At 45.9% G+C, this 26,297-nt stretch overlaps 1 protein-coding gene across 3 annotated transcripts in view; it reads right to left on the bottom strand.

Moving 5' to 3' along the window:
* The window catches only part of SIPA1L2 (signal induced proliferation associated 1 like 2), a 213,070-nt gene that overhangs the window by 3,097 nt on the left and 183,676 nt on the right, over positions 1-26,297 (bottom strand). The window contains exons 18-22 of one of the 3 annotated variants that reach the window (XM_032841144.1): positions 23,659-23,809; positions 21,746-21,965; positions 11,737-11,868; positions 1,064-1,117; positions 375-498 (exon numbers count right to left, since the gene is read on the bottom strand). In XM_032841144.1, coding sequence (XP_032697035.1) covers positions 375-498; positions 1,064-1,117; positions 11,737-11,868; positions 21,746-21,965; positions 23,659-23,809 — 681 coding nt within the window. The remainder of the gene's footprint in view (positions 1-374; positions 499-1,063; positions 1,118-11,736; positions 11,869-21,745; positions 21,966-23,658; positions 23,810-26,297) is intronic. The other 2 variants (XM_032841145.1, XM_032841146.1) reach the window with 2 other exon arrangements.

Raw genomic sequence — 26,297 nt, 5'->3', positions numbered from 1 at the left:
CACGGGCCGCCTGGCAGCGGGAGACCGATCAGCAAAGTCCTTGTCTGTTGGGGGCTGTGGCAGCAATTACCGGCAGACGCAGAGCCAGGCCCCCGCTTTCCCTCCCTCTGTCAGAAAGCCTTGTCGCCATGGGCATGGGGTGACATGTCTTGGCAGGCAGGGACCGCCCACAGCAGAGCACTTCTGTTGCCAAGAGCCGCCCACCCCAGCAGGGGCAGCCGCACTCAGTCCCATATCTGGATCCTGAAGGCCCTGGAGAGTGCAGGCTGGAAATGATCTCCTGGTGGCCTGTGGCTTTGCTGAACCTGCTACTCAGGGGGCCTGGGAAGAGGAGCAGGGCAGGGGGGTGAGGGGCTCCTCAGGGGCTCACATACCCAGTCGTGTCCATGAACTCTTTGCCGCTGCCTGGGTCTACACATAAAGGAGGCTCCTGCGCGCCTTCCAGGTCCTCCCCGTGCTGCATATCGGTCAGGGTACAGAAGGATGCCACTCTCTGGTCTGGAGCGGGGTGGACACACACATGAAGAAAGTTTAGTATTAGCCACAAGGACATGTTTGTGGAACCGAATCTAGTCACTGACCTCAAACACACCGCCCACCCCCCCATCAGTGACTGCCCTGTTTTAAACAAAACAAAGAAAAACAAACTCAGGCAAGCTTCTGGCAATCAGAAAGCATCAGGATTGGCTGTCTTCGGGGGCTATATGGCATGCGCACATCACAGCCCCAGGGACAATTAGCAGATCCTGGATTTGCTAGCCAATTTGCTTTCTTCCTTCCACATCCCAAGAAATGCCAAAGCTGCTGGCCGGGCGCGAAATCACAGCGTCGCAGGATGACATGGCTGCTTAACGGGACCGAGGGGACGTCCCCCTCAGCCAGCGGGCCCCAAACCTGGGTGGCGGGGGGGGAGGAGCATCCCGGAGACACAGCAGCCAGGACCCACGTCCCCTGTGCGTGCCAACCCTCCGAGCTCAGAGAACCATGCAGACGTGCAGACACGTGACATCAAAAGAAAAGGTTACAGCACATCCAGAGCCCGTGGTCAGCCCCGGACAATCACCTAGATAGGACGTGTGGTGACAGAGCAGCCCAAGTTCTTCATCTGAATCAAGACCTGAAATAAGATTTAGAATTTCCTATGAACAGTGGTACCTCGATGCACCTGAAAGCCTCAGGGGCCCAGACAAGACTCAGATAATGGGGTCTTGGAAGAGCCTGTGTGTGCGCGTACGTGTCCTGCTGCATGCGGTGTGAGCCTCGACAGCCAGCAACACGTGATGCTGAGCAATGTGGTTCAACGGTGCATGTGTCATGATCCCTGATGGACACACATGCTTGTGAACGATGAAGAGGAACACAGGCGAGGTCAACTGTCAGAACCCCTGACCATTTGGGGCTTGCTTAAACGATCCGCGCCGTGAACGTGAAACAGTGGCAGTGAGCGAGCCGGGTCACAGACTCTTACTAGAAATGGCAGTGGTAGCAGTGGGCAGCACGACCACCCACCCTTCTCCCGGCACCGGACCATTTCTAGTCTTGGCACCCGCACCTTCACATTCAGGTTTTCCCGAGCTAGGCAGGAAAGAGAATGGAATATTCTTTGAAACTGGCACCAGCCTGGCCCAGCTCTGCGGGCTGAACACGGACCCAAGAGCATCGGTCCAGGAATGCCCAGTGGCATGCCGAAAACCAGTCCTGCGTTTGAACAACGTGGAGGCGAGAACTGGGAATATATACCTAATTATCCACCTCCCCTGAACCCTGGTGTCGCTTTCCTGGGTGCCCGAGCATACGTGTGCATCTACAGTCAGAATCCGAGGGCTAGAGCAGGTGGATTAGTGCTGCGGTGTCTTTTTCATATGATTTGATTAATGGCTGAGAAATTGCACTCGGGTCCCGGTCAGGGGTGCTCTGTTCTTAATTTATCCCACTCCGTCTCCCTCTGGCTGCTGAACTGGTCTCCTAATGAGGCTACCTGCTTGTCTGGCTTATGGAGGGTCTCGCACTTCCTGTTAATTAGAAGAACGGTGGAGGCTTCAGGGAGCACGGAGGAAAGTGAGCTACAACGTCACGGGCACGGCGCTGGGAGCTCCCACCAGGGGCTCGGACCCTCTTGGCAGTGGCACTGAGTGCCTTGTGGGACCACAGGGCGTTCTCCAGCCTCACAGCCCGCTTTCCTAGATCAGATTTCCCCTGTGACAGGGACACAGATGCCCTTCATCGAATATGTCTATAAGGCTTTAAGGATGTCCTCCACACCGCAAACCTACAAGATGACGGTACATTCTGGAACCATGCGTTCCTGAGAGATGATCACGTTCCCAGTTTGGTCCTGACTTGTAGAATTTGTGCATATGAGGAAAGAATTTGTAAATTAAGACTAACAGCACAATCTGGGAATTGCCTACTTCTACACGTGACAGGATGGGAATGGCAGACGTGGGGGCAGGCGTGATGGGGCACACTGGCCGGGGCTGAGCAGCTGCAGGGGCGGGGCAGGGAGGGTCTGGGGTTTCCATGACATCCAAGATAACCCTCTGTTTTGTGACGATCCTGAATAACACTTCACACTTTAAAAAATCTATCCGGATTTTTTTTCTACAGTAAATTTACTGTAGATTTTTTTTCTACAATAAATTTACTGACAAAAAAGGAATGTCAAAAAAGATAAAGGATTTAGTTTCCTCACTCTTTTAAAGAGTTCCATGGACTCGTCCAGATTTTATGCAATTCAGTGATAATTCAGTGAGTTTCCATCTTTCTTAATACACTTGAGTCTAATGGTCCAGCTAGACTATCCGGATAAAAATGTCTTCTCTTGCTCCATCCATTTTTACCTTAATTGATTGAAATACCCACATATTTGATAGAAAAAGAATTTGCTGCTGGCAGTCCCTCGAGCATTCCTCTGGGAGAAACAAGGTCCTGCTGGTCAGGAGGCAAGAAGCCAGAAGGGGAGTTTTGCCAGCAATGTCATTCCACAAAGAGGACTTCACTTCGGATCTGAAAAGCTGGGAGGCTGAGATCCCAACAGAACGCTGCTTGGTTGAGTCCAGACACTTAACTGCTCTGTAAAACAGAGAACCTCAGCGCCAGAACTTTAGTTTGCAGTGGATGCTTTCTTCTTCCCCAGCTTATTTCTGTGAGGACGGATATTCAGTGAGCTGGTAGTTACAGACATTGAACCCAGCGGCACAGACGAAACTGGAAGACAGGCAGAGGGGTGTGACCTTCATGAAAATGGTGGCTGCGGCAGAGAGGGTCCCCCACAATCTACACAGATAGCCGTTAGTCCTTCTCCTTCCCATTCTTTTCTGTGCAGGAACGTCGGACTCCGGGGGAGGGGGACATCGGGCATGGGGTACACACAGAAAACCCTCCACCCCTTTAGGCCACCTTGGAAAAACCTTATTTCAATGCAGTTTCTGGTTGGTGCGTTTGGCACCACGCCAGAGGATGAAAGGCCAACAAGATATTCCATACCAATCTAGAGCCGACTTGGCGAGCAGGAAGGCTGAGCCTGCATCGGGGGAGGAGGGCACCGATAGATTAGTCATGTCTGCCGAGGGCGTGGATTAGGAGAAGGGTATGTGCGCTGGGTACAGGCCAGCTGCAGGGCCAAGCCTGCATCAGCGGGGAGGAGGGCTCTGATGGATTAGTCATGTCTGCCGAGGGCGTGGACTAGGAGAAGGGTATGTGTGCTGGATACAGGCCACGCAGGCCATCCAAGCACGAGGCCCTGCCCAACCGAGCCCGTGCCCATAAACAGAGCTCTTCCAACGGGGCTCTGCTATCGTTACAAATGACAGAGATGCTAGGGCTTTGTAGCTACATGGAGAAAATTCAAGGTGCTGATACCGAGCGCTATGCTTATCAGATCTTGGCAAGCTGACTTAACTGGCAACCAGGAAAGGGGAAAAAGAAAAAGAAAAGGTTACACTGCACTTTTGACATAAATGATTTGGCTTAAACCTTTTACAGCCTGTACATCAATGCTGCAAGATAATGGTCTTGAGTCTGCCTCTCAGTAATGAGCAAAGAAAAGTGCCGGGATCATGCCTTATTTGAGATACAGCTACTGTTGCTGGCCAGAGACAAAATTTCCGTACTTTTGAGATCATTTAAGTCAATTTACTATATTAAATTAACTTTGCATCTTTCATCTTAATAGCACTTTTCTGTTTTATTTTAAAACCAATTATGTCACTTTGTTTATGCCTGTACACACACACACAAACTCTGTCCATGTTCAAATACCAGTAACTTCAACCACTTTATCAAGGTTGATTAAGCTCCTGCTTCACAACTGTAAACAGGGCTCTTTGTAAAAAATTTGGCTTATTAGTCTCTGTTTAAAAACCAAGGGCATATGGAGCATAATAGATTAAAAATATAAACTTGTACTTTCTTGCAAAATACGTTTCCATGGACTATTTTGCTCCCACAGTGGGGCCTGATAATCAAGCTCTGACTCTGCCTTATCCTGCGCACAGACACTTGGGACACGCACACCTCCGTGTGCCCGTGGGAAGACGGCGGCTGTCACCACCAACCTGGGGCTGGAATCCAGAGGAGAGGAGAAGGCTGGCCTGTTGCCAGCTGTGGGACGCAGCAACCCAGACTCTCCCATCATTTGTTTGTAATTTCACCTTTTAAAGCCTGTTTGCATTTAAAACTTCATCCATTCAAGGACCCATTGCCTACTTGTGATGTTTTGATAAATGAGCCCTTTTGAGGAAACTCCACTTGCCTTCCCCTGCTTCACTGCTGGACCCACAGCCAGCTTTTCCAATTGGGTTTGTCCCCTGCCCACCATGGAGGGGGATGGCCTCTATCCTATGCATTACTTGGCGGGCGCCCACACCTTTCCGTACTCCACCTGATAAAGGGAATGGGGCTGGCTAGGCCGATAAGCGATGATCTTACTATCTCACATAGATCACTAAAGAGTTCTCATGCATGAAGGGTCACAGGTCACCCCCAAGAAACAAAAGGGCTGCACACACCAAGACACACTTGAACTGTGACTCTGCCCATTTTTTGAACTTAACTGTTGCAGGAGAGCAGAATCTGGGTCATGGACTCGTTGCTCTCCTTGACTTAATCTTCTCCCTCACAGGCCTATGGAGGAGATGCTTGTGTTCTGACATTTGGTCTGATGGGCAGAGTTTGGTTATCTGCCCATCTCCAGTAAACAGATTTCTGGTCAAGGGTGGGTCCCCCTCTTGGCTCTACCTGCATACGGTCGTACTGCACACGGAGACAGATCATTTTATCTTTACGATGATGCCAGCTGTGACGACTCCTCAATGCTTCCCAGAGTGTGGGGCCATTTCTCATCTTCCCGAGGTGTGAGCTGCTAGCTCATTATCATTTTGAATTTACATGTGTGATGGAACATTTTTCAAATACTTATTTAGTGATTCTGCTTTTGTGGATTGTGCGTCCATATGCCTTGACTGGTTTTCTTTTTTTTAATCAGGGATTTGGTGTTTTTTACTGGTTAAGCCCTTCCATGCACTTGGGATGGCCTGGTTTTACCCATCACATTTACTACAAATCCTCCCCCACATTCCCCTGTTTATCTAAATGTTCTCTTTCAAGTTCATAAAAATCTAAGTGTTTAAATACTTTTATCTGTCCACCTTATATTTCATGTGTTCACTCATTACCCAATAATGAAAGCATTACCTTGCTTCTAAGATGGTAGTCCTACTTTGCTGTTTTTAGAATTGACTTTTCTAAATCCTAAATCCAAGTGGAGTATATAAATTCCTTTCCCATTTAATTGTAAATTTCATTCAGATTTTTGGTCTGGGCTCTTCCTCTTTCTCTAAAAGGATTAATTTCTTTTATTTTGAATCACTACTATGCTGTTTAATTATTATTGATGTACAGTAGACTTTTTTTTGGTGGGCTACCTTTCCTCTATTTCCCACAGGATGCAGGTAAGCTCTCTAATATATCCTTTAGATATCTGAATTGAAAATGTATGAAATCTACAAATTAATTCAGGAAATTCATTGATTTGGCATCTTTATTACAGGTTTCCTACCCATTCTTATCTTTACAAATATTAGGGCTTTTCACTTATTGAAATGTCTTTTGGTTTCTTGGATTGTAACTCTAAGGACGGCTTAATTTCCAAAGAATGGATAATCTGATCTTGCAGATACAGCTAAATGCCCTTTGCTACTGTTCTGGTGGGAGACTGTCCACAAACATGGTTACGTGTCCATGGCAGCCGTCACACCAAGATGCGGGGCCCACCTCCCACCTCCAGTATGTGGGCTAGACTTCATCATGTTCTGAGTCTTCCAAGATGAGGAGGCCCTAAGACATCGTGCAGCTTCTGCTTTTGCTCTCCTGATTGGGGTCTCTGATTCACACGTGAAGAAGTAAAATCGCCCTGCAGGAGACAGGTTCAGCCAGAGCCCAGCGGGACATATGAGTGAAGTCCCCAGTTCCAGGTGAGCGCCAGCGGAATACAGCTGCTGGAGCGACTCCAGCTGAAACCACAGGGAATAGAAGAACCACCCAGCCGAACCTAACCAACCCACAGAATCATGAGACATAAATGATCATGAGACATCCTTGTTTCCAGTAATAAATGTTGGGGTGGTTGTTTTTATACTGAAATAGGTAACTGAAAAAAACAATGTTTTGAAACAAGGCTTATAAAATATGAAGTAGATTTTAAAGTATCTCACCTAGTTACTTTGTTTTATAATCTTGGATAATTCCTTTCTTCAAGTTCTATTTTATTTTTTTAGTTCAAGTGTGATGAACATACAGTGTTAAGTTAGTTTCAGGTGTATAATATAATAATAGTTCAACATTTCTATACATTTTTCAGGGCTCATAAAGACAAGTGTCCTCTTGATCCGAATAATATTCTACCTTTCATATTTTCTAGATACAGAGGCATATGTATAAATATTTTTTTAATTCCAAAATTTATTCCTTTCTTCTTTGCATTGTTGGTATAAATGTCCAGTACTTCACTATAGAACGAAAGGTCATGATCTCAAAGAAGGACCCTCTTTAGCTTCTTCATAGCAGGTATTTTCTTATAAACCGTTTTCCATTAAGTATTATATAACTACTTGGAATAAAGTAGATCTTTTTCGTTAATTTTTAAAGGAATCTCTCAAATCTTAATTTTTATTAGAAATAGGTCCTAATTCTATTAGATATACCCTTTGTGGGAAATTGATATGATAACTTTTAATTATTTCATCTACTATAACTTTTTATAATTAGAAGTTTTTCTTTTATTAAAACGGCTAAACTCTCACCAATAACAATGGATAATCTTTTCAATTTCCTCCTGAATTTCATCTAAGCTTAACATCACGATTAATGACTGAGATTGTCTTAGGGATTTTTCTTATCTGTGTCTATCAGGAAAGAATCCTCTCAGGGTGCACGGGTAGCTCAGTTGGTTAAGTGTCTGCTTTCAGCTCAGGTCATGATCTCAGGATCCTGGGATCGAGCCCCAGATTGGCCTCCCTGCTCAGTGGGGAGCCTGCTTCTCCCTCTCCTATGGCTCCTGCTTGTGCTCTCTCACAGATCTGTGTCAAATAAATAAAAGAAAAAACTTAAAAAAAACTTAAAACTTAAAAAAAATAAAGGAAAGAATCCTCTCAAGCATTTATTGGCTGCTTCTGAATTTCAAGAAAAATGTACACAGGGACATCATTATTCTCTGAAGCTTTGAAAACAATGAATTCTAAGCATATTAGTTTCAGGTGACATTTGGGATTTGGGGATACTTTTAAATAACTTTTCAATACCCTGCATATTTGGGCCATTGACAGTTTCTTATGCTCCATCCCATTTTCCTGCAAGAAATAGCCAAATATTGTATCCATCTTATTTCTTATTTCATTCCTTAGTAATTTTTTTGTTTCTCTTATGTGTTGGCAAATGCTAATCTCTTTTCTCATTTCGAAACTTGTTCATTTGTATTTTCCAATTTTAATCAAATTTATGTTGCTTTAACAATGTTCTAAGAAAAAGTAATCATTGGTTTTATTTATAAATTGTACTGAAAATCACTTCGCAGTTCACAAAAGTCTATTTGATTTCCTCCCTTTTTGTTTGCTTTCATAGCTTTTATAAAATCTTTTTAAAGTATAGTTAAGTTGGTTAATTTTCATGTTTTATTTTTTTTTCCATTTAAATAAATGTTTCTGAAAACAGTACATTTTTGTTTAAGAACTATTCTCTGGCTGCAGTCCAAAGATTTTAATAGGTAACATCTTTTTATCATCACTTACAAAAAAAGAAAAAAATGCCCTCGTATTCCCAAATGCCGTCTAGAATAGTGATTATGAGTTACATTAAGAGTTCCAAATGCTGAGAATTTTTTGTTTTTCTTCTACTTTTCTTATTTAATTCTATTTTCATTGCCTTGTGGTCAGAAATGTATGGAAATGCTCCTGTCTTTGGAGAAGTCTCACTCACAGTAACAGAGTATCTGCTACGTTCTGTGGACCAACAGGGTTTGGATATATTCAAACAACCCTGACTGGGCAGATTAGTGTGGTGATCCTGTTCTGTTCTTTTTTTTTTTTTTTTAAGGTTTTATTTATTTATCTGAGAGAGCAAGAGAGTGAGCAAAAGAGTACAAGTAGGGGGAGTTGTAGAGGGAGAGGGAGAAGCAGAGCAGGAAGGCCAACATGGGGCTCCATCCTGGGACCCTGGGATCATGACCTGAGCTTGAAGGTAGACGCTTGACTGACTGAGCACCCCCCAGGCTCCCCGGCACTGCTCTATTCTTGAATGGTAGGAACAAAATATCTAAATTCTTACACTCCCATATCCAGTGTCAATTTTGGCTCTTAAACAAAGGTAAATACATCACATGCCAAGGTGAGGGACATAAACAGATCAACGGGGAGGAGGCCTACCTGCTTGGGTGAATCCCACTGGTGGGTTCTACAAGGGTCATGGTATCAACAGGCAGACACACTCCATTCTGGAAGGGCATTTTCAGGTGTGTTGACCCCTTACATCGGTGTCTGGGCACAGCACTGTTCCAGAGCTCTGTGAGCTCCGTCGGGCATTCTGAACTGCCTTTATTAGCTTGTAACAATTAAGCAGACACACAGGGGACTTTTATGGACTATCTTTATCATGTTTAGTCTATAGCTCAGAAATGGTTCTGGGAACTGGTACAAAAAGATCAAGTCACTGTCGGGGCAACTGGGTTATCTCAGTGAAGACATTTCTCTGTAAAGTGCTGAGGTGACTGATGATGTCCCCTCACCACCACACCAGCGTGTGTCAGGGCGGGCCTGACACCGACGCAAGGGAATCTGGGGAGCAGAAGTCTGGAGCTGCAAATGCCCAACTGTGTTTTCCTAAGTGGGCTATTGTCTCGCTGCGTGGTGGGCTGCCCTGCAGAAGAGCACTGAACATTACTGTAATTTTGAAACACAATTTGTAAACGTTTGGAAACTTCACAAAGGTCAGGTAACGAAAGTCCTCTCCCCTGGCAAACAGAATCCCATGACCTCTCTGTTTGGCTCGGGTGCCATGCCCCCGAGGCACCAGCTATCTGGTATTTCCACGCCATGCTTTTTCTCCTTTGTCTGTGGGTGCCAAGTCCCCCTAGACTCTAAGTTCAGCTCAGAACTACACTCTGATGAATAGGACCACAGAAGTGGAAGTTTAATACCGTCAGAAGCCTTCCATGTTCTTTGGTAAGGGTCTTCATTTAATGGACAAGAAGACTGAATGAAGCCTGATGCGAGCGGTCAAGGACCTCCGGGGATTACTGTCAAACATTCATTGTTGGCCCAAAGTGTGGCCATTATGGTAGTTAAAGGACTCCTCCAAAGGCCCACAGCCCAGCTGTTGAGCTGTAGTGACTGTGACCAGAGTCCCTGGGTTGGGACCTCAGTCTTGGCTGGGGGCGCCATTTTGCTTTCTCCACTTCCTGCTCTTAGCCCGTCTCCTGAAAAGATCCATTTCGAAGCAGTGATTTCATTCTGGAGAGGTAGAAGGGAGCTAAACAAAGAGACAAATGGGTGGGGGTGTGTGTGGATCTAGAGATAAGCTGATAAATATTGCTTTAAATCTGAAAAATGAGGATAAAATGCAAATGGACCTCCACAGGTCAGAAACTATGCCCTGAGTTGGTACAGCTCAGGGATCTTGTGCATTTGATACCTATGCACTCTTTGGGACTAGCTCTTCTCATTGAGTTATCTCACTATGTGCTTGATAAATAAGGACAAGATAAATAAACCAAACAGCCTACTCTCGAGATACTCATCACCTAATAAGTAGACACAGACAAGTGAATAAAACAGAATTCAGCCTGGTAAGTACCATGCAAATATTTAAGCAGTGGAGAACACTGAAGAGGACAGAAGACATGCTCTTATCAATCTCCTGGGGGCAGTAAGACAGCACACTGTGTACAGAACATGCCAGAGAAAATGCTGTTCCCCGTTGCTTGGTTGCTCCGGACAGAGGTAAAGACACCATTCCTTTCCCTTGGGCTAGGTCGCATCTAGGTCAGTTTGAAAGCCCAGGAAGTAATGGGCCATGGGCCTGCGGTTCTAGAACCATCTTCAGGTCATGCCAAGGGAACAAAGGCTGTGTCACAGAGCAGACAGGGCATACTGAGGCTTCCACATGGAATAAGTACCTTTAAGGAGGAAAACCAAGGACCCCTTACTCTGATTAAGGGAGCAGTACAAGCCTGTTTACTTTGCAGAAATTTCCTAACAGAGTTTCCCTTTCCTTATCTACTGAAGCAAACGTCCCCGCTGTCTGAATTAGCTTGTGGGTAGCCTTCACCATCCCCGCACCCCCAAAGCTTAGGACCAGAGGCAATAATCCCAATTCCTGAGAGCAGGAGAGAAGAGATGGTCTGCTCCAGCGGCCGCGGCCCCTCCCCTGAGGACAGCCTCGAACATGGAACTCCACAGCCCAGTGCACGGGGATTCTCAAACACAGCCCCACTAAAATAGTCCTGCCTCCCTTGCCAGTTCTTCCAGTCACCCAGGAGCGGCTGTAATCCTAGGAGAACATCAGCAAATGGCCGGTCATAATCCTAGGCCATGGGTTGCCCCCATGCCCACAGGTATGGTCCTGAGGATGCAGGTCAAGCACCTTCCTCATCTGGGTCTGCCTTTACCTGCGCACTGGAAAAACGTATTTCCTACGGAGCAGCTTCAACCTTCTAAAATTCACGTTGGTGTGGCAGCTGGCGGGGCCCTGAGACGGGTGTCCTCCCAGCCACCAGCAGCGACCGCACAGAAAGCCGAGGTGGGAGAGCCGCGGGCTTGGGCTGCACAGATCACATTGCATCTGCCTTTAGGCCAAGCCACCGGCCCCCCGCCGTGTGTGCCGGCCCTGCCAAACCAGGCCCCCTGAAGGCCCTTCCCCTCTAGCTCCGCTCATCACACTCAGGAAAGAGGGGATCTTTGTCCTTCATATTCACCTCCACATGCCAGGGAAGAAAACAGAAATCAAAGGGGAAAAGTGACTTGGCCTAGGTCATAGCTGTGGAATTCAGCTTTGGGGTCCTCTGCCCAGTACTCATTCCATGACACGGCACCGTCTCCCGAAGTAAATGTCCTTGGTCACAGCTCAAGCCTGTGTTTTCACCCACAAAGATGCACCAAGTATCCAAAATCACAACTCAAGACAATCCCCAATACAGCCACGTTCCCCATGTTGCCACCCCGGGCCCTGGAGGCTTTGAGTCTTTACCTTCGAACGCCCGTGCTGCGTCCACGAGGTGGGACCAATCTAAGCCCGTGGCCGTGTCTGGGAGGGGCATCAGGCCAGGATCCGCACACTTGGACTTATCCGATAAGGACCCATCGGAGAACCAGAACTCATCTGAACAGAGACAAAGCCAGAGCGTTAGTTGGATGGCAGTGTGGGGCACGGGCGGCCCCTCCAAGGAGCTGGGGAACTTCTTATAGCAGATCACCTGCCGCCCATGAAAAGGGGGACAGTATGCTGCAGTCATCCAAGAGCACACGGCTGGGAAGATGGAGGTGTGCAGGGAACCAGGACCTACACACTCACTTAGAGGTCGGCCAGCGACGCACTGGGATGGAAGGGATTTTAGAAGGGAGCAGTTCTGACGGGACAGTGCTGAAATCTGGCAGCTTCCTTCCAGGCTGGGCTTCTCTGGAGGACATCTGTTCCCGTCTGACTAGCTGCAGCATTGATTCCTGCTTTCTGCAGGCATTACTTCCCTTCCAGTGCTACGAACTTCCACCATACACACAGTGTGGTACCGTCTCCCTCTAGCCTGACGGTTTAAAAGCTTCCAGAAGAACACAGTATGTACGCTGGACACCAGACGGTCAAGATGCCCTGAACATATTTATATATTTTTAATTACAAAGATGCAGGAAGACTAACTTTGCCTTCATTAGTGACGGTCTTTCCTCATGCTCGGCACGAACACGGGGGCTGGACTGCTTGGCTGACTCACGGAACTGGTTCATCACCGGGTAAGCCAGAAACCCTTCACCGTCCAGCATGGAATTCTGTCTGTCCTTTGTCGGTACAAATGGACTTCCTAGGTATTTCTTTTTCACTTGTCATCAAGGGACTTGGAAGTTTATGTTCTTGATAAAATTGGATGTTAGAACTCACTACACATCTCAGGACCGATTTTTCAAAGGCTTCAGCCCGGACTGTCTCTGACATGTCTCTTCTGAACATGGCCCAAACGCGGCATGCAACTGCCTGTGAACACATCTGCCTAATGAGACCAATCAAAATAATGACCACCTGGCTGTCTGAGCCTGCAATTAAGTAAGGGGCATAATTAACCCAGTGCACCTGTAATTTTTGTTCCCACACCCTTTGGGGTAGCTGTGAAAGCTGGCATCTGGATGGAGAATGAGCGGTGGTGTTTGACCTTGACTTTGACGGGCACTAACGGTCTTCCACCTGCTGGACACCTTCACAGGCCGCTCTCAGCCCACCTCCACTCAAGGCTGCTACACCCCTGCAACCACTCTGTTTTCAGCATTAACCTGTTTAGCTGCGCTGACAGTCCATGGTCAAGGGAATCCAGTTACGGGGGTTCTGTCCGCACAGCTCCTGCCACTTTCCCTCTCCACGGGCACGTCTTCTTTGAAATAAGAACCATTTGTACTGTCTACCTGCACAGTCCTCGTCCGGGCCGGGGGGAAACAGGGAGCCACAGAAGCAGGAAGCTGGAATGCGAGCCCAGAGAGCAGGAGTCCGCACTCAAAAGCTGCCTCCTCTCCGGACGGGTTCTCTGGAACCCAGGGAAGCAGGAGCAGAGGAGAGATGGGCTGAAGCCCTCTCAGGCCTCAACCAGAAGTTTAAGGTTCAACACCCCAGGCAGAAAGGTTTGGGAGCCCTGGGATCTTCAATCACTTGCAAATCACGTCCTTTGTCTCCAAATGCTTTGGCTGCTTTGCTTAAAGAAGGTTTTTCACTAAGAGTACAGGGATTATTTGACTAGGTGGCCCTGACTTTTGTGACTATTTCCATGTGACCAGAGCTCTTCAGGAATCCCGTTAAGAGTGCGGCAGCCCTGTGAAGGGTGCACCAGGCAGGCTAGAACCCCTTTGTTCCTGGGGCAATTCCCCCACCCCTTCCCTCCTTGGGGAGGAAAACAGCAGGGACTGGTGATTATTCAGGAAAATGAACACTTCTGTAGCACTACACGCAGAGTCACACTTCACTAAGAAATGCCTTTATAGATACATAATCCTTCACCTGAAGTTCTGGCTTCATAAAGCCTAAAATCAAACCTAATGCATGCTTGCAATGTGTACTCGACCTTCTCCCTGCACCCCGCCAGGCAACAACATCCTTCCTGGCTCTCACAGAGCCACATGAAAAGTGGAGCGGGATGCAAACTGGACGAGCATTGAGCTAACATCCCTGTGCCCCCAGCAGCTGCATGCTCGAAGGGCTCCTTCCCCAAGCACCGCTGGAGTCTTGGGATGCTTTGAAGATTCCTGAACAGCCTGAAATGCCACGATGTGTGGCCATCTGTCATTGAGCCAAGGCACACATCCGATCCTGGTGGCCCAAGGAGCCAAAGCCCCAAGGGAGGGGGTGGGGAGGGAGAGAGCGTGCCCATCTCTTCACCCAGCGGGGAGGTCAGACAGTTCTGCTCACTGCTGCCCTGCGCACCAGTCCCCTGGAGGCCGCTTGCAAAGCACGTGATGACTCCGGGATCTGGAAAGGTCTCTGGGCATAAAGTTTCACAACCAGAGGCATGCCCAGGGCATGCTAACTTCCCCCAGCTTGTATGTAGAAGCAAGGAGCAGGAAATAGTTTGTGGTCTTTTTTTCTTTTTAAAGGTTTTATTCAGTTGTCAGGAGAGAGAGAGAGAAAGAGGCAGGCAGAGGGAGAAGCAGGCTCCCCACTGAGCAGGGAGCCCAAAGCACAGGACTCAATCCCAAGACCCTGGGATCATGACCTGAGCCAAAGGTAGATGCTTAATGGACTGAGCCACCCAGGTGCCTCTGTCTTTCTTCTTCTTCTTCTTTTTTTTTTTTTAAAGATTTTATTTATTTATTTATTTGACAGAGAGAGAGAGAGAGAGAGAGAGAGACAGTGAGAGAGGGAACACAAGCAGGGGGCATGGGAGAGGGAGAAGCAGGCTTCCCGCAGAGCAGGGAGCCCGATGTGGGGCTCGATCCCAGGACCCTGAGATCATGACCTGAGCTGAAGGCAGACGCCCAACAACTGAGCCATCCAGGTGCCCCCTGTCTTTCTTCTTTATTACAAACTAATATCCCCTCTTCCCCAGTTTGCGAATGGAACTGTTTTGTTTACTGGAGACATGAAACTGGCAAAGATGACCAGTAGATTAGAAGAAGTCTCCTCCTCCCAGGGTTTCCTGGGAGCGTTCTGCTGACCTATCTGTGAGGTATTACAAAGTGACTACGGCATGCCTCACCCTGTGCTGGGGACAGGGGCAGATAAGGCAAACAAGAGCCATCCTCTCCGGAAGCTTACGAGAGATGGGGAAAAAGACAGTAATTAAATAAACCAGGTAACACAAGGAGGGACAAGTCTTTCAAAGAAAACTAAACGGAGGGAGGCAGCAATGGGACTGAGGAGCCTGAGGGCATGTTGGGGGCAGGTTTATCTAAGGTGGGGGCCTCCCTGAGACCCCAATGATGATAAGGGGCTGCTTGATGAAGAACACAATTCTGCTAGAAAAGCTCTAGGGGGTTTAAATCAAAACTGAGCAGGGAGATTCTCGTGTCAATGACAGTCCCCTTAAATGACACAAGAGCACCTAAATTCTCCTCTGAATCATCAAGAAGAAAATCATCTCAATTTCTTTTCAGTTGTTTGGAAAATTATATAATTGGTCTGAGCCTCCAAACCACCAGAAATCCTTTGTAATACTTTTAAAGGATGTTAGGTATCATCACCTAGAAGATGCTTACTAGCCCTCAGGGATACAAGGACCAGGAAGAGGCAGGTTCGGCCCCTGAGGAGCCCAGTCAGCAAGGAGATCTGCTTGCTGGTGGCTCTGCGGCTGGGGTGGTGATGGTGGTGGGATCTGGTATGGCGCAGGCAAGTGAGCCACTCCCACCCCTGTGCCCATGGTGGCAGCTGTCACTGGCTAGCTTCCTGAGTTTTGGAGAGGAGGGAGAAAAGGTACCACTTGTCTTACGTATCAAAGCTCATTACTTCAAATCCAGCTCTCCAAAGTTAGCATTCTGTCAGGAGCACACACTGCTCTTTTGGCCAATTTAAAGAAGAAAGTGGCTTGCGGATTCCGAAGGATGGCTCATGTCCAGACACTGATGCCCAGGCATTGCTCTCCAGCCCAGACACTGATCTTGTGGCTTCCTGTTTGTTTATCTGTGACCGGAAAGTGCTGCCCAGCCTACTGAGTCTGACTTTGTTGTTTTATAAATGCTGTGGAACCTTCCTGATGGTCAGATGGCTAGGGTTTCTCAGTTCTTCTCCCCAAACCAGGAAAGACCGTGAACATTTGAAGAAGAGAAACAAGTGCCCTGTGGAATCCGTCAAGCCCTGCCGGGACAGTCCACAGCTGCCTTCTGTAATGCCAACTGTAACAAAGGTCATCTGCCTATTAGCAGCTCTTACAACCTATGTCCCACACGCTGAGCCTAGAGCTGGGCCTTGCAGCATCTTGTGAGAGTACTAAATTATAAAGAAAATACTCATTTTATTTATTCTAAACTCTCCGTCTTCAAGGGAGCATCCTTTGGGAGGTGCCTAGGTCAGAACTACAGGATTTGGAAACACATATAAGTTGATGCTCTGTTTTTATCTTTTGAAATTGAATAACTTTTGAGTCTGTGCTCATAGGAAGATTTCTACCATTGCTTGGAGAGCTTTGATCTCCATAAAAAACCAGGAATTCTTGCAAAAGACCCCAAATAGCCAAAGCAACCTTGAAAAAACAAAGTAAAGCTGGAGGTTTCACAATTCCAGATTTCAAATCCTATTACAAAGCTGTACTAATCAAAAGAGTATGGCATAAAAACAGACAAACAGATCCATGGAACAGAACAGAAAGCCAAGAAATAAGCCCCAAACTCTATAGTCAATTAATCTTTGACAAAGAAGGCAAAAATATGCAATGGGAAAAAGATAGTTTCTTCAACAAATGACACTAGGAAAACTGAACAGTCACATGCAAAAGAATGAAACTAGACCACTGTCTTTTACTAAACACAAAAATAAATTCAAAATAGTTTAAGGACTTAAGTATGAATCCTAAGACCATTAAAATCCAAGAAGAAAGCATAAGCAGTAATTTCTCTGACATTCATCACAGCAAGTTCTTTCTAGATATGTCTTCTGAGGCAAGGGAAACAAAAGCAAAAATGAACTATTAGGACTACACCAAAATAAAAAGCTTCTGCAAAGCAGGGGAAGAATCAACAAAACTAAAAGACAACCTACTGAATGGGAGAAGATACTTGCAAACGACATTACCTGATAACGGATTAGTATCCAAAATATATAAAGAACGTATACAACTCAGTATCGAAAAACCAAGACATGAACAGACATTTCTCCTAAAATGGCATCCAGATGGCCAACAGACACAAGGAAAGATGCTCAACATCACTCATCATCAGGAAAATGCGAATTAAAACCACAATGAGAGATCACCTCCTACCTATCAGAGTTGCTAATATAAAAAACACAAGGAACAACAAGTGTTGATAAGGGTGTGCAGAAAAAGAAACCCTCATGCATTATTGGTGGGAATGCAAACTGGTGCAGCCACTGTAGAACACAGTATGGAAAGTCCTCAAAAAATAGAAATAGAACCTCCATATCACCCAGTAATTACACTATTGAATAATTACCCAAAGAATGTGAAAACACTACTTTGAAGGGATACATGCACCCGTATGTTTAAAGCAGCACTATTTACAACAGCCAAACTAGGGAAGCAGCCCAAGTGATGAATGGATAAAGATGATGTATTGTGTATATGTGTGTGTGTGTGTGTGTGTTTATACATACACACACAGGAAATATTATCTGGTCATAAAGAAGGATGAAATCTTGCCATAAGCAACAATGTGGATGATCTAGAGATAATGCTAAGCTAAACAAGTCAGAGGGAAACACAATATGATTTCACTCATACATGGAATTTAAGATATATAACAAAAGAAAAAAAAAAGAGACAAACTAAAAAACAGACTCTTAATTATGGAGAACAAACTGATGGTCCAGAGGGGAGGTGGCTGGGGGGATGAGTGAAATAGGTGATGGGATTAAGGGTATACTTATACCGATGAGCACTGAGTAATGTACAGAATTGTTTAATCACTATATTGTACACCTGAAACTAATACAACATTGTATGTTAACGATACTGGAATTGAAATAAAAGAGAAAGAGAAAGAATTAAAAAAAGGAAAAAATCAGGGAACTGCAACAGTTTTGGGAGGGGAACACGAAGGATGTGAGCCTTCTTAGTAGGCAATAATATTTACATAAACAAGGCCTTCATATTATCCTTTTGAAGGTTCTCTTCCCATTTCAAATATTGTTTAATACTGAAGACGGATTTTCTTAATCAACCTTTGGTAGTATTCTTTAAGATATAGTCTCTTCTGACATTTTGCAGATCTAAGATTATTGGTAGGTCTTGTTGTTGTCTTAAAATTACATTCACAGCCTTCTTTGTAAAAAAGTACTTAAAATGGCAGAATTTTTATAATAAACATTTACCAAGAGAAAAATGAAAAAAAAATAGAAGAAAATCAGGAATTCTCTTTAAAAATGATGGGAACCTGCCAGTGCTTGGAACTGTACTGAATCAAGCCAGGTACCCAAATGGTCAAGGAGGAAAAGGATACCGGGAATGCTTTTCAAGATCACCAGTTCTCTGGCCAATGAACCAGGTGTCCAAAGGGCCACTTCCCATTTTTTAAAAATCTGGGCCACTGAAGAAATTTTGTTCTGAAGTCTACTAATAAGGAAAACAAAGGCCTCACATGCAATGCAGAAACACTTCAGAATTATTTTCAATCGCTTGATCAGGTCATGGTTTCACAACTCCAGGTAGAAGACACAATGACACAGCACATTTCAGCGACTTCACAGTACATATACATGAATCATGGCATGAATCACATCCAAAACGTGTTTGTGATGTACCAGTCTCACCAGGTTGAATCAAGACCTCGGTCTCTAGAGAAGAAAGGCTCTGAGACAGGTTCAAATTTGGGACATTCACTAGCTAAAAGTATCTGAACGAGAAGCCTGTGATTATTGTCATTGATAACCCGCAGAAAGGCTGCAGAATGTTCGCTGTCAGGAGATGAAGCTCCTGACCCTTTCCCCGCGCTATCCTTCCCCCAAATTAGGACCGAGTCTCTACTGGGGACAGACTGCCTCTCTGAGGATCCCATGCAGGAGTGCTCAAGATTTAAAGCTTCACAGAAGAACACTGATGCCTCCTGAGTTCCTGCATAGCTGTTTGCACCCAGCTCCTTGGCCATCCAGTGCCCAAAGCTGGACAGAACTGACCTCTCCTCCAAGCCTTCCCGTGAAGCTAAGTCTCTGAGAAACTAAGAGAAGCACCTGGACAACCTCTAGGAGTCCTTGTTTCTTGCTCACTAGACATCGGTTGTTTCAGTTTTGAACTATTCTCCAAGAGCGAGATCTTCTCACCGCAGCTCTGCTGAGTGGCCCGAAACCACAGACGGGGAAGGATGGCTACCATCTGTCTAGGAGATGAAAAGAAAGGACCACGCAGGTGAATGCGGGAGTCAGACACATCAACACAAATTACTGTCTGCTTCCTTGTTGACATTTTGTCATTTCACTCATTGAACCAAGAGGATTTTTCCCGAGGAGATGCTAAAGTAAGCTGGAGAAGCCTCATTGCCGGAGGTTTCACTAGAGAAGAGCAAATGCCGGGGACCATACTCACTGTTTTTCCCAGAGAAATGGACCCTAGGACTAGTACGGTGGTTCTGAACTCAGACAGGGAATAAGTAACACATCCTACTCATGTCCACACTTCGAAAATACCCAGAAAGGACGCAGTCCTTCAGTCGGTGGAGGGATAGATAAGCTGCGGTCCATCCAGAAGATGGGATATTACTCAGCACTAAAGAGAAGCAAGCTCTCAAGCCATGAAAAGACATGAAGGAAAGAGCCAGTCTGGAAAGAAGACACACTGTAGGATTCCTAGAACTATATGACATTCTGGAAAAGGGAAACAAATGGGTACTGTAAAAGGATCAGTGGTTGCCAGGGGTATGGGGGAGGGAGAGATGAACAGACAAAGCACAGAGGATTTTTAGGTGAAGTGAAATTATTCTGGATGATACTGTAATCGCGGATACATGTCATTTTACCCTCAGGTTGTACAGCACCAAGAGGGAATCCTAATGTAAACTACGGGCTCCAAGATAATAACGTATCACTGTGGGTTTGCGGATTCCAGCACATGTATCTTGCTGAGGGATGTTGATTGGGAGAGAGGTTGTGCCTGTGTGGGGACAGGGGTGTATGGGAACTCCCTGAGCCTCCCGCTAAATCTTGCTGTGAACCTAAAACTGCTCTTAAAAAAAAAAAAAATCATTAAAAATAAAGCTAAAAAAAGAAAAAGAAGGGCACCTGGGTGGCTCAGTGGGTGAAGCCTCTGCCTTTGGCTCAGGTCATGATCTCAGGGTCCTGGGATCGAGCCCTGCATCAGGCTCTCTGCTCAGCAGGGAGCCTGCTTTCTCCTCTCTGCCTGCCTCTCTGCCTACTCATGATCTCTGTCTGTCAAATAAATAAATAAAATCTTAAAAAAAAAAGGAAAGCTAAAAAAAAAAAGGACACATATCTTTCATATGGAAGCAAGCAAAGGGTAGGAGGACAAAGGGAGAATTACATCAACACAAAGGCCACAGATGAGTTCATGACCACACATCAAGCATTTTAAATGAAAAAAAACCACATTTGCAAGAAAATAGTTTCACTGATTTTATGAAGGCTTTCAAGAGGACATTAAAGTTAACCTATTTACAAAAAAGGAAAAACATTTAGAGAACTATTAGATTATTAGAATGTGTCTGACCTTTCATGTGATTGTTAAGAAGGGGTTTAAAGTTTTCTTCAATTCAGGTAAATGGACTCGTTATAATAGGTAGGATACTATGTTATTTAAAGAAATAGATTAAGAATTTTATGAGACAAGGTTCATTTCCAATTAGGTTAAACATTAGAAGAAGCATTATTAGGACTTTTATTTCATTTAGCCTAAGACTTCTATGTGCATGATGAAGTTTAAATTGGTTCTAAAGATAATGCTTTATGATGATGATACCAAAAAAAACCGATAATGAATACATTTGTGATTAAATCCTCATTCTTCCTGTACACTAGAAATTAAACTTTGAAAAAGAAGGAATTTATAAAGCCAGTGTTAAAAAAAAAATATCACCCTTAAACTCTGACACAGTAATAAGAAATGGACACTATGTAAATAGCAAAGATTTCAGGGTGTAGAGGAAAATCATGTGGAAATTGTCTAGTTAGTCGGAGAGCAGTAAACCGGATGCGGGGAGACGAGGGACGAGCACGAGGACATGCTAGAGAGGAGACCAGGGTCTCCTGACGCCCGTCTATCACCTTGACCACCACCGGATATGTAATATCAAGAAGAAACAGAAATAGAAAGTTCCCAAGCTTGCTTGCTGCCCACCAGGATATCCACCTCCTGTACCATAGGTTTTCCTTTATAAAATCAGGTTTTGAGGTACTTTTTATTAGTGTAATCGCTAAGAGATAAATCTGGGTATATATCCATACGATCACTACTTGAGAAAAATGTTTAACACGAGGTTTTCTATATTCTTCAAAATGGGCATTATTGCGTAACTTTTTTAAAAAAGATTTTATTTATTGGAGAGAACACGTGGGGAAGGGGAGAGGCAGCGGCAGAGGGAGAAGCGGGCTCCCTGCCCAGCAGGGAGCCCGATGCATGGACTGAACCCGGGACCCTGGGATCGTGACCTGAGCTGAAGGCAGGTGTTTCACTGACCAAGCCACCTGGGTGCCCCAGGATTGCTTAACTTTTAGGAAATGTCCCTTCTGGTGCTTTTCATCACATTTAAAAATAATAATAACAAAAAGAAGACACACCAAATAATACATTTATTTTAAAAAATAAACCGAACACCCCAAAACCTCTGTAGGAGACGACACGACGAGCCGCCACCCACAGAAGCCCCCCTGCCACCCCCAGCCCTGCACTTACTTCTCAGGCTCCCCATGCTGGGTGCGGGGTGGGTCCGGGGGGGCAGCGTGCTGTGGTAGGGCGGGGTGGTGCTGAACAGAATGTCGTTGGGCAGGGCCTGGTCCAGTACTGAGCTCCGCGAACTGCTGAAGGGAGACCCCCTCCGATTGCTGCACACGCTCTCGTCTGAGAGCGTGCGGTGGAGCGATCGTCGCGGAGACAGGTTCCCGTAGAAGGAAAACTAGGGGTTTAAACGCAGCGGGAGAAGGGTAAGACAGGCATGAAAGAGTTGAAAGCACCAAACGGATCGGACTCGATCCGGCGGGGACACACACCCCTCGCTCACTCGGCTCTGTGGGCTCTCCCTAGGCGGACACGCGGGCACGGAGCATTAGCTCGGGAACGCTAAACCAGGCGCGGGGGTCATCAAGGCACACGTACCAGGGCTCTGGTGCAGTTATTGGATTTGAATGTTTTCCTCCTTTGACATTCTGAGAAATATTATCCTGAATTAGACATGCACGGCTTTATTAGTTCTGAAAAGTTCAATGGAACCTCCGTAACCTGAGAGCAGTGCCAGCTCCTGGAGCTGGAGAAGGTTGCAGTTTCTGGCATAGTTATTCAAAAGCACACATAGCACTGGCTTGACTTTAATTTGAAATGACGACATTTTCATAGGAGGCAATTTCTGTACCCATCAACTGCATGGGAGGTTCAAGGCCATCTAAACAGTAATAAAACTACCTTTGAACACGGTCGCTTTCTAGGCCGTGCAAACAGGTTTGAGAAAAATGCTATCAGTCCAGGAAAATCTTGTCTACTCAACAGTCACCACCCACAGAAGTCCATTACAATTGTTGAAAAATGGAGCTACATAACCAGATTTAAGGGAACCACTGAAATGATCATCCCACAGAGGGTGAGGAAAATTCTTACGCAAGAAGCAAGTGGTCCAATACTCAAGAAAAATGAAATAGAATCTGACTTTCCAACTTCTGCTTCTGCATACAGAACCACATTCCTTTTATACAAACAACAGTAAAAGCCAGAGTGTTTGCATCAAACAAATGCAGAAGGTTTTTTTTCTTTTTTTTTTTTACATTTACATTTGTGAGTGCAGCAAGGAGGCTAAAAATATTTCTATTGTATGTGTTCCTTCCATTCTGTCAGGCCTGTCCAACTGATGAATGGTAACTGGAATGCGTGGAGACTACAAAGTTAAATTTACACCATGAAAAGAAGGTGATTTGTCTCAGAAGGGGGGAGGGGAAGACCCACATACCAAGGAGAAGTTCATTCCTATAAAAAGAAAAGCTATTTGCACTTCTCGTACAACAATCTACACGCAAGCTTATACAGTACCATATACACGGCTGGATACAAGTTTAGGGGGAAAAAAAAAGGGACTCATTATGATTGACTTCTTCTGGGATTCCCTCTTCACACACACCAGCAGGTCCTTCAGAACATGATTACAGGAGCATTAGATTAAAGCAGCTTTGAGGTAGTATCTAATTAGAGTGTTATTCTAAGAACACAATTAGGTTAATTGCAGTATTGTTTTATTATAGGGAAGAGAGAAGCACACAGACTTGCTGTTTACCCTGATCACAATCAACATGGCAATGCCTGATTTTTTTTTTTTTTTTTTTTTTTTTCATCTGGACAAGATCGAGCTCTGGATTAGACGGGAAAAGACCCAGATTCCCTGTCCGCTCTACCCACGCTAGTAAGCTGCCCTTCCAGCCTCTCCCGGGCTTGCGCTGCTCAACGATACAACAAACCCTGAAGAGGGTCAGCGGTGCCCAGATGAATGGGTAGAATCAGGAGGAAGAATGCATGCGGGTGGGGGGGAGTTCCTGAAACTTCTGAGTCTCTTCAGACCCTACGTCATTGCGTCTGGTCATTTCAAAGCCTCGCGGAAGTTTGCTAACCTTTCTTCGCCCCTCCTCCGCGAGGGGACTGTCAGGAAGCATCAGTTTCAGGAAGTCTTCCTTGGACAGCACGTGTTGCGTTTCTGAAGCCGCCTCCCCCACCACGGTCTGCCGAGCCGCTGTGGACAAGAGATCCATCTCGCCATACAGCCTGTGGAAACAAACCAGAGGGGAAATTAAGAGCAGGGTCAGCCTCCCTGTCGAGTGCCTGAAGCCTGAAGGATTGAAATCCGCCGTCCCGACAACCGCGGACTCCTGCGCATGGAGCTTAATTATTAAGTCGGTTCATTGTCACCTCCTCTGCGCCAGACCCCCACATCATTTTCCATCTGTGAAAGGAGCTCAACTGCAAAGTCAGAGTTCTGAATAATTCAGAATGAGATCAGATCCCCGAAGCTCTGGATGGGGAGAAAAATAGAGCTCGTTTTTTTTTTAAAGGCCATGTCAGAAAACACATTTTCAATAATTCATCAGAGATGATCGTATGTCCTTTGCAGGCACACTTCCTGTGTTTCTTAGAAACTGGAGAGAGGCTCTCTCCTGTGGCTGGACAGCCACACCCCCACATCTCACCCGGGCGACACGGAGAGAGGCACCCGAGGGAGCCTGAAGTTTAAGAGTAATCGATTCGGGCGTGTGCCAAGCATGTTTTATCATCAGCGATTCCGCAAAGCCTTTTGGGTAAAGCAAGCAGCTGTCTCCTTTAATTATCAGGATATAAAGATGTATTTACGGACAACAAAAGACTGTCTCAGAGAATTACTATTTTCAGCTCTTTTCCAGGGAGAAAACCAGGGAGTCATCTTTAACAGGTTTGCTCTGGACATGCAGTCTGAGCAAGCAGACATTCCTGGGGACACTGGGAATCGCTGGTGGCTGGACCGTGGGCAGAGGTGAGAGCCGTCCTTGCCGCACGATCTGCAAGTCAGGCTCCAGGAGTCTGAGGTTCAGGGCCGCGGGCGCCGTCACCTTCACTGAGACGGCTCTACTGCAGAAGCAGGGCTGTCGTGTCACAGGGCGAGAGCTCACTGGGAAATGGCCATGGTGGGAAACTGACATGGACACGCTCAAAATGAACAACGGTCATCCGGAAGTCTCTGCGGCTTCTGCTTTGTTTCTGGGGTGGGCCAGGTTCAATCAGTGAGGGTCCTCCAGTATGGTTTTAAAGGGATAACTGGGAACTTCTGAATTCCATGGAACTTCCGGAGGGCATAACCGGTTTTCTATTTTGTGTACAACGAGACAGTGATATTCTGTAATTCTCTGGAGTACAAACACACTAAACGTGGCTGATCCCTTTCTGAGCATCATTCTGTGATGTGGTGGGACACTGCGTTTTCAGTCTGCAGAGGTGAGAGATTCATCACTTCCCCATTAAATAGAGTGTTTCCTTATTTTAGGAGCTCTTGACTTAGCTGGTTGGGGTCGGGGTTGCCTAACCCCCGCCCCCGACAGGATGGGTACAGCCCGCCACACTGAGACCTGGCTGGGACAGTGCCCTTGTGTGATGCCCTGACATCCACAACCGCAGACCCCTTCCTCACAATGCCCTTGAGGTTGCCCTTCTCTGACTGAAAGTGCCATCAACCGCATGTTAAAACGCACAAACTCTGGGGGGTTCTGGAGAGAAGAACATCCACACAGGCACCTGTCGCCCTTTCCCGACTCTTCGAGAGCCCTCCCCTCTGACAGAGCCCTCCTCTCCGCACAGAACTTAAAAGGCTTGGGATGTATTAAAGAGGCAGAAATACCAATGTTATCATTAGGGATTTGCATTTATGGTAAAAAATGTGGTTATCACTACAAAATTCCTTTCTAAACAACTCATCTGCAACTACTGACATGATGGTTTGTGTGTGTGTGTGTTTTAACAAAAAGAGTGTTCAGTTTCAGCACTAAAATGATTTTTAATTGAGAAAGTAGTATCAGGCTCTCCCTATTTAAGAAATGGGATCATTCTTCAATGGAAAAAGTGATACTAATTTACCAACCAAGCTTAAAATCTAGAAGAGCTCTCTGAAAATCACCGCAGCCCCCAGGGCACCCTCCAGGCATCCTGGTGTTGATGGGACATGGGGACACAGCTGAACACGGGGACCTCATAATTTGGTGCACAGGAGGTTTTTTCTTTTTTTTCCTAAGGCTGTCCTTTTAAAAATAAGCCAGTGAATAGAGAAATAGCTCTGACCAGCCTTGCTTTGCATCCTTGAAGTGTGATTTCTTTACCTGTCTCTTCAAAGAGACAGCAGCATAATTTCCACATGTCCTGTCAAGCGGATTATCAGTGTTTTTTTGTTGTTGTTGTTTTGTTTTTCTTTTTTCAAACAGGTACATAACATCCCTCCCTGCCTGTCCCCATAAAACCTAACAACTGAAAGGGAAGCCAAAGTCATGTTAAAATTAGGTAAACTACATTTCCTTTGATGATGTCACTTACACAACAAATTTAAGAAACACACTCATGGAGGGGTGCCTGGGTGGCTCAGTGGGTTAAAGCCTCTGCCTTTGGCTTGGGTCACGATCCCAGGGTCCTGGGATAGAGCCCCGCATCGGGCTCTCTGCTCAGTGGGGAGCCTGCTTCCTCCCCCTCTCTCTCCCTGCCTCTCTGCCTGCTTGTAGATCTCTGTCAAATAAATAAA

Source organism: Lontra canadensis, unplaced genomic scaffold (genome assembly GCF_010015895.1).
Source record: "Lontra canadensis isolate GAN:19392208 unplaced genomic scaffold, GSC_riverotter_1.0 scaffold120, whole genome shotgun sequence".
Taxonomy (NCBI): domain Eukaryota; kingdom Metazoa; phylum Chordata; class Mammalia; order Carnivora; family Mustelidae; genus Lontra; species Lontra canadensis.
This window is presented reverse-complemented; position numbering and strand designations above follow the sequence as displayed.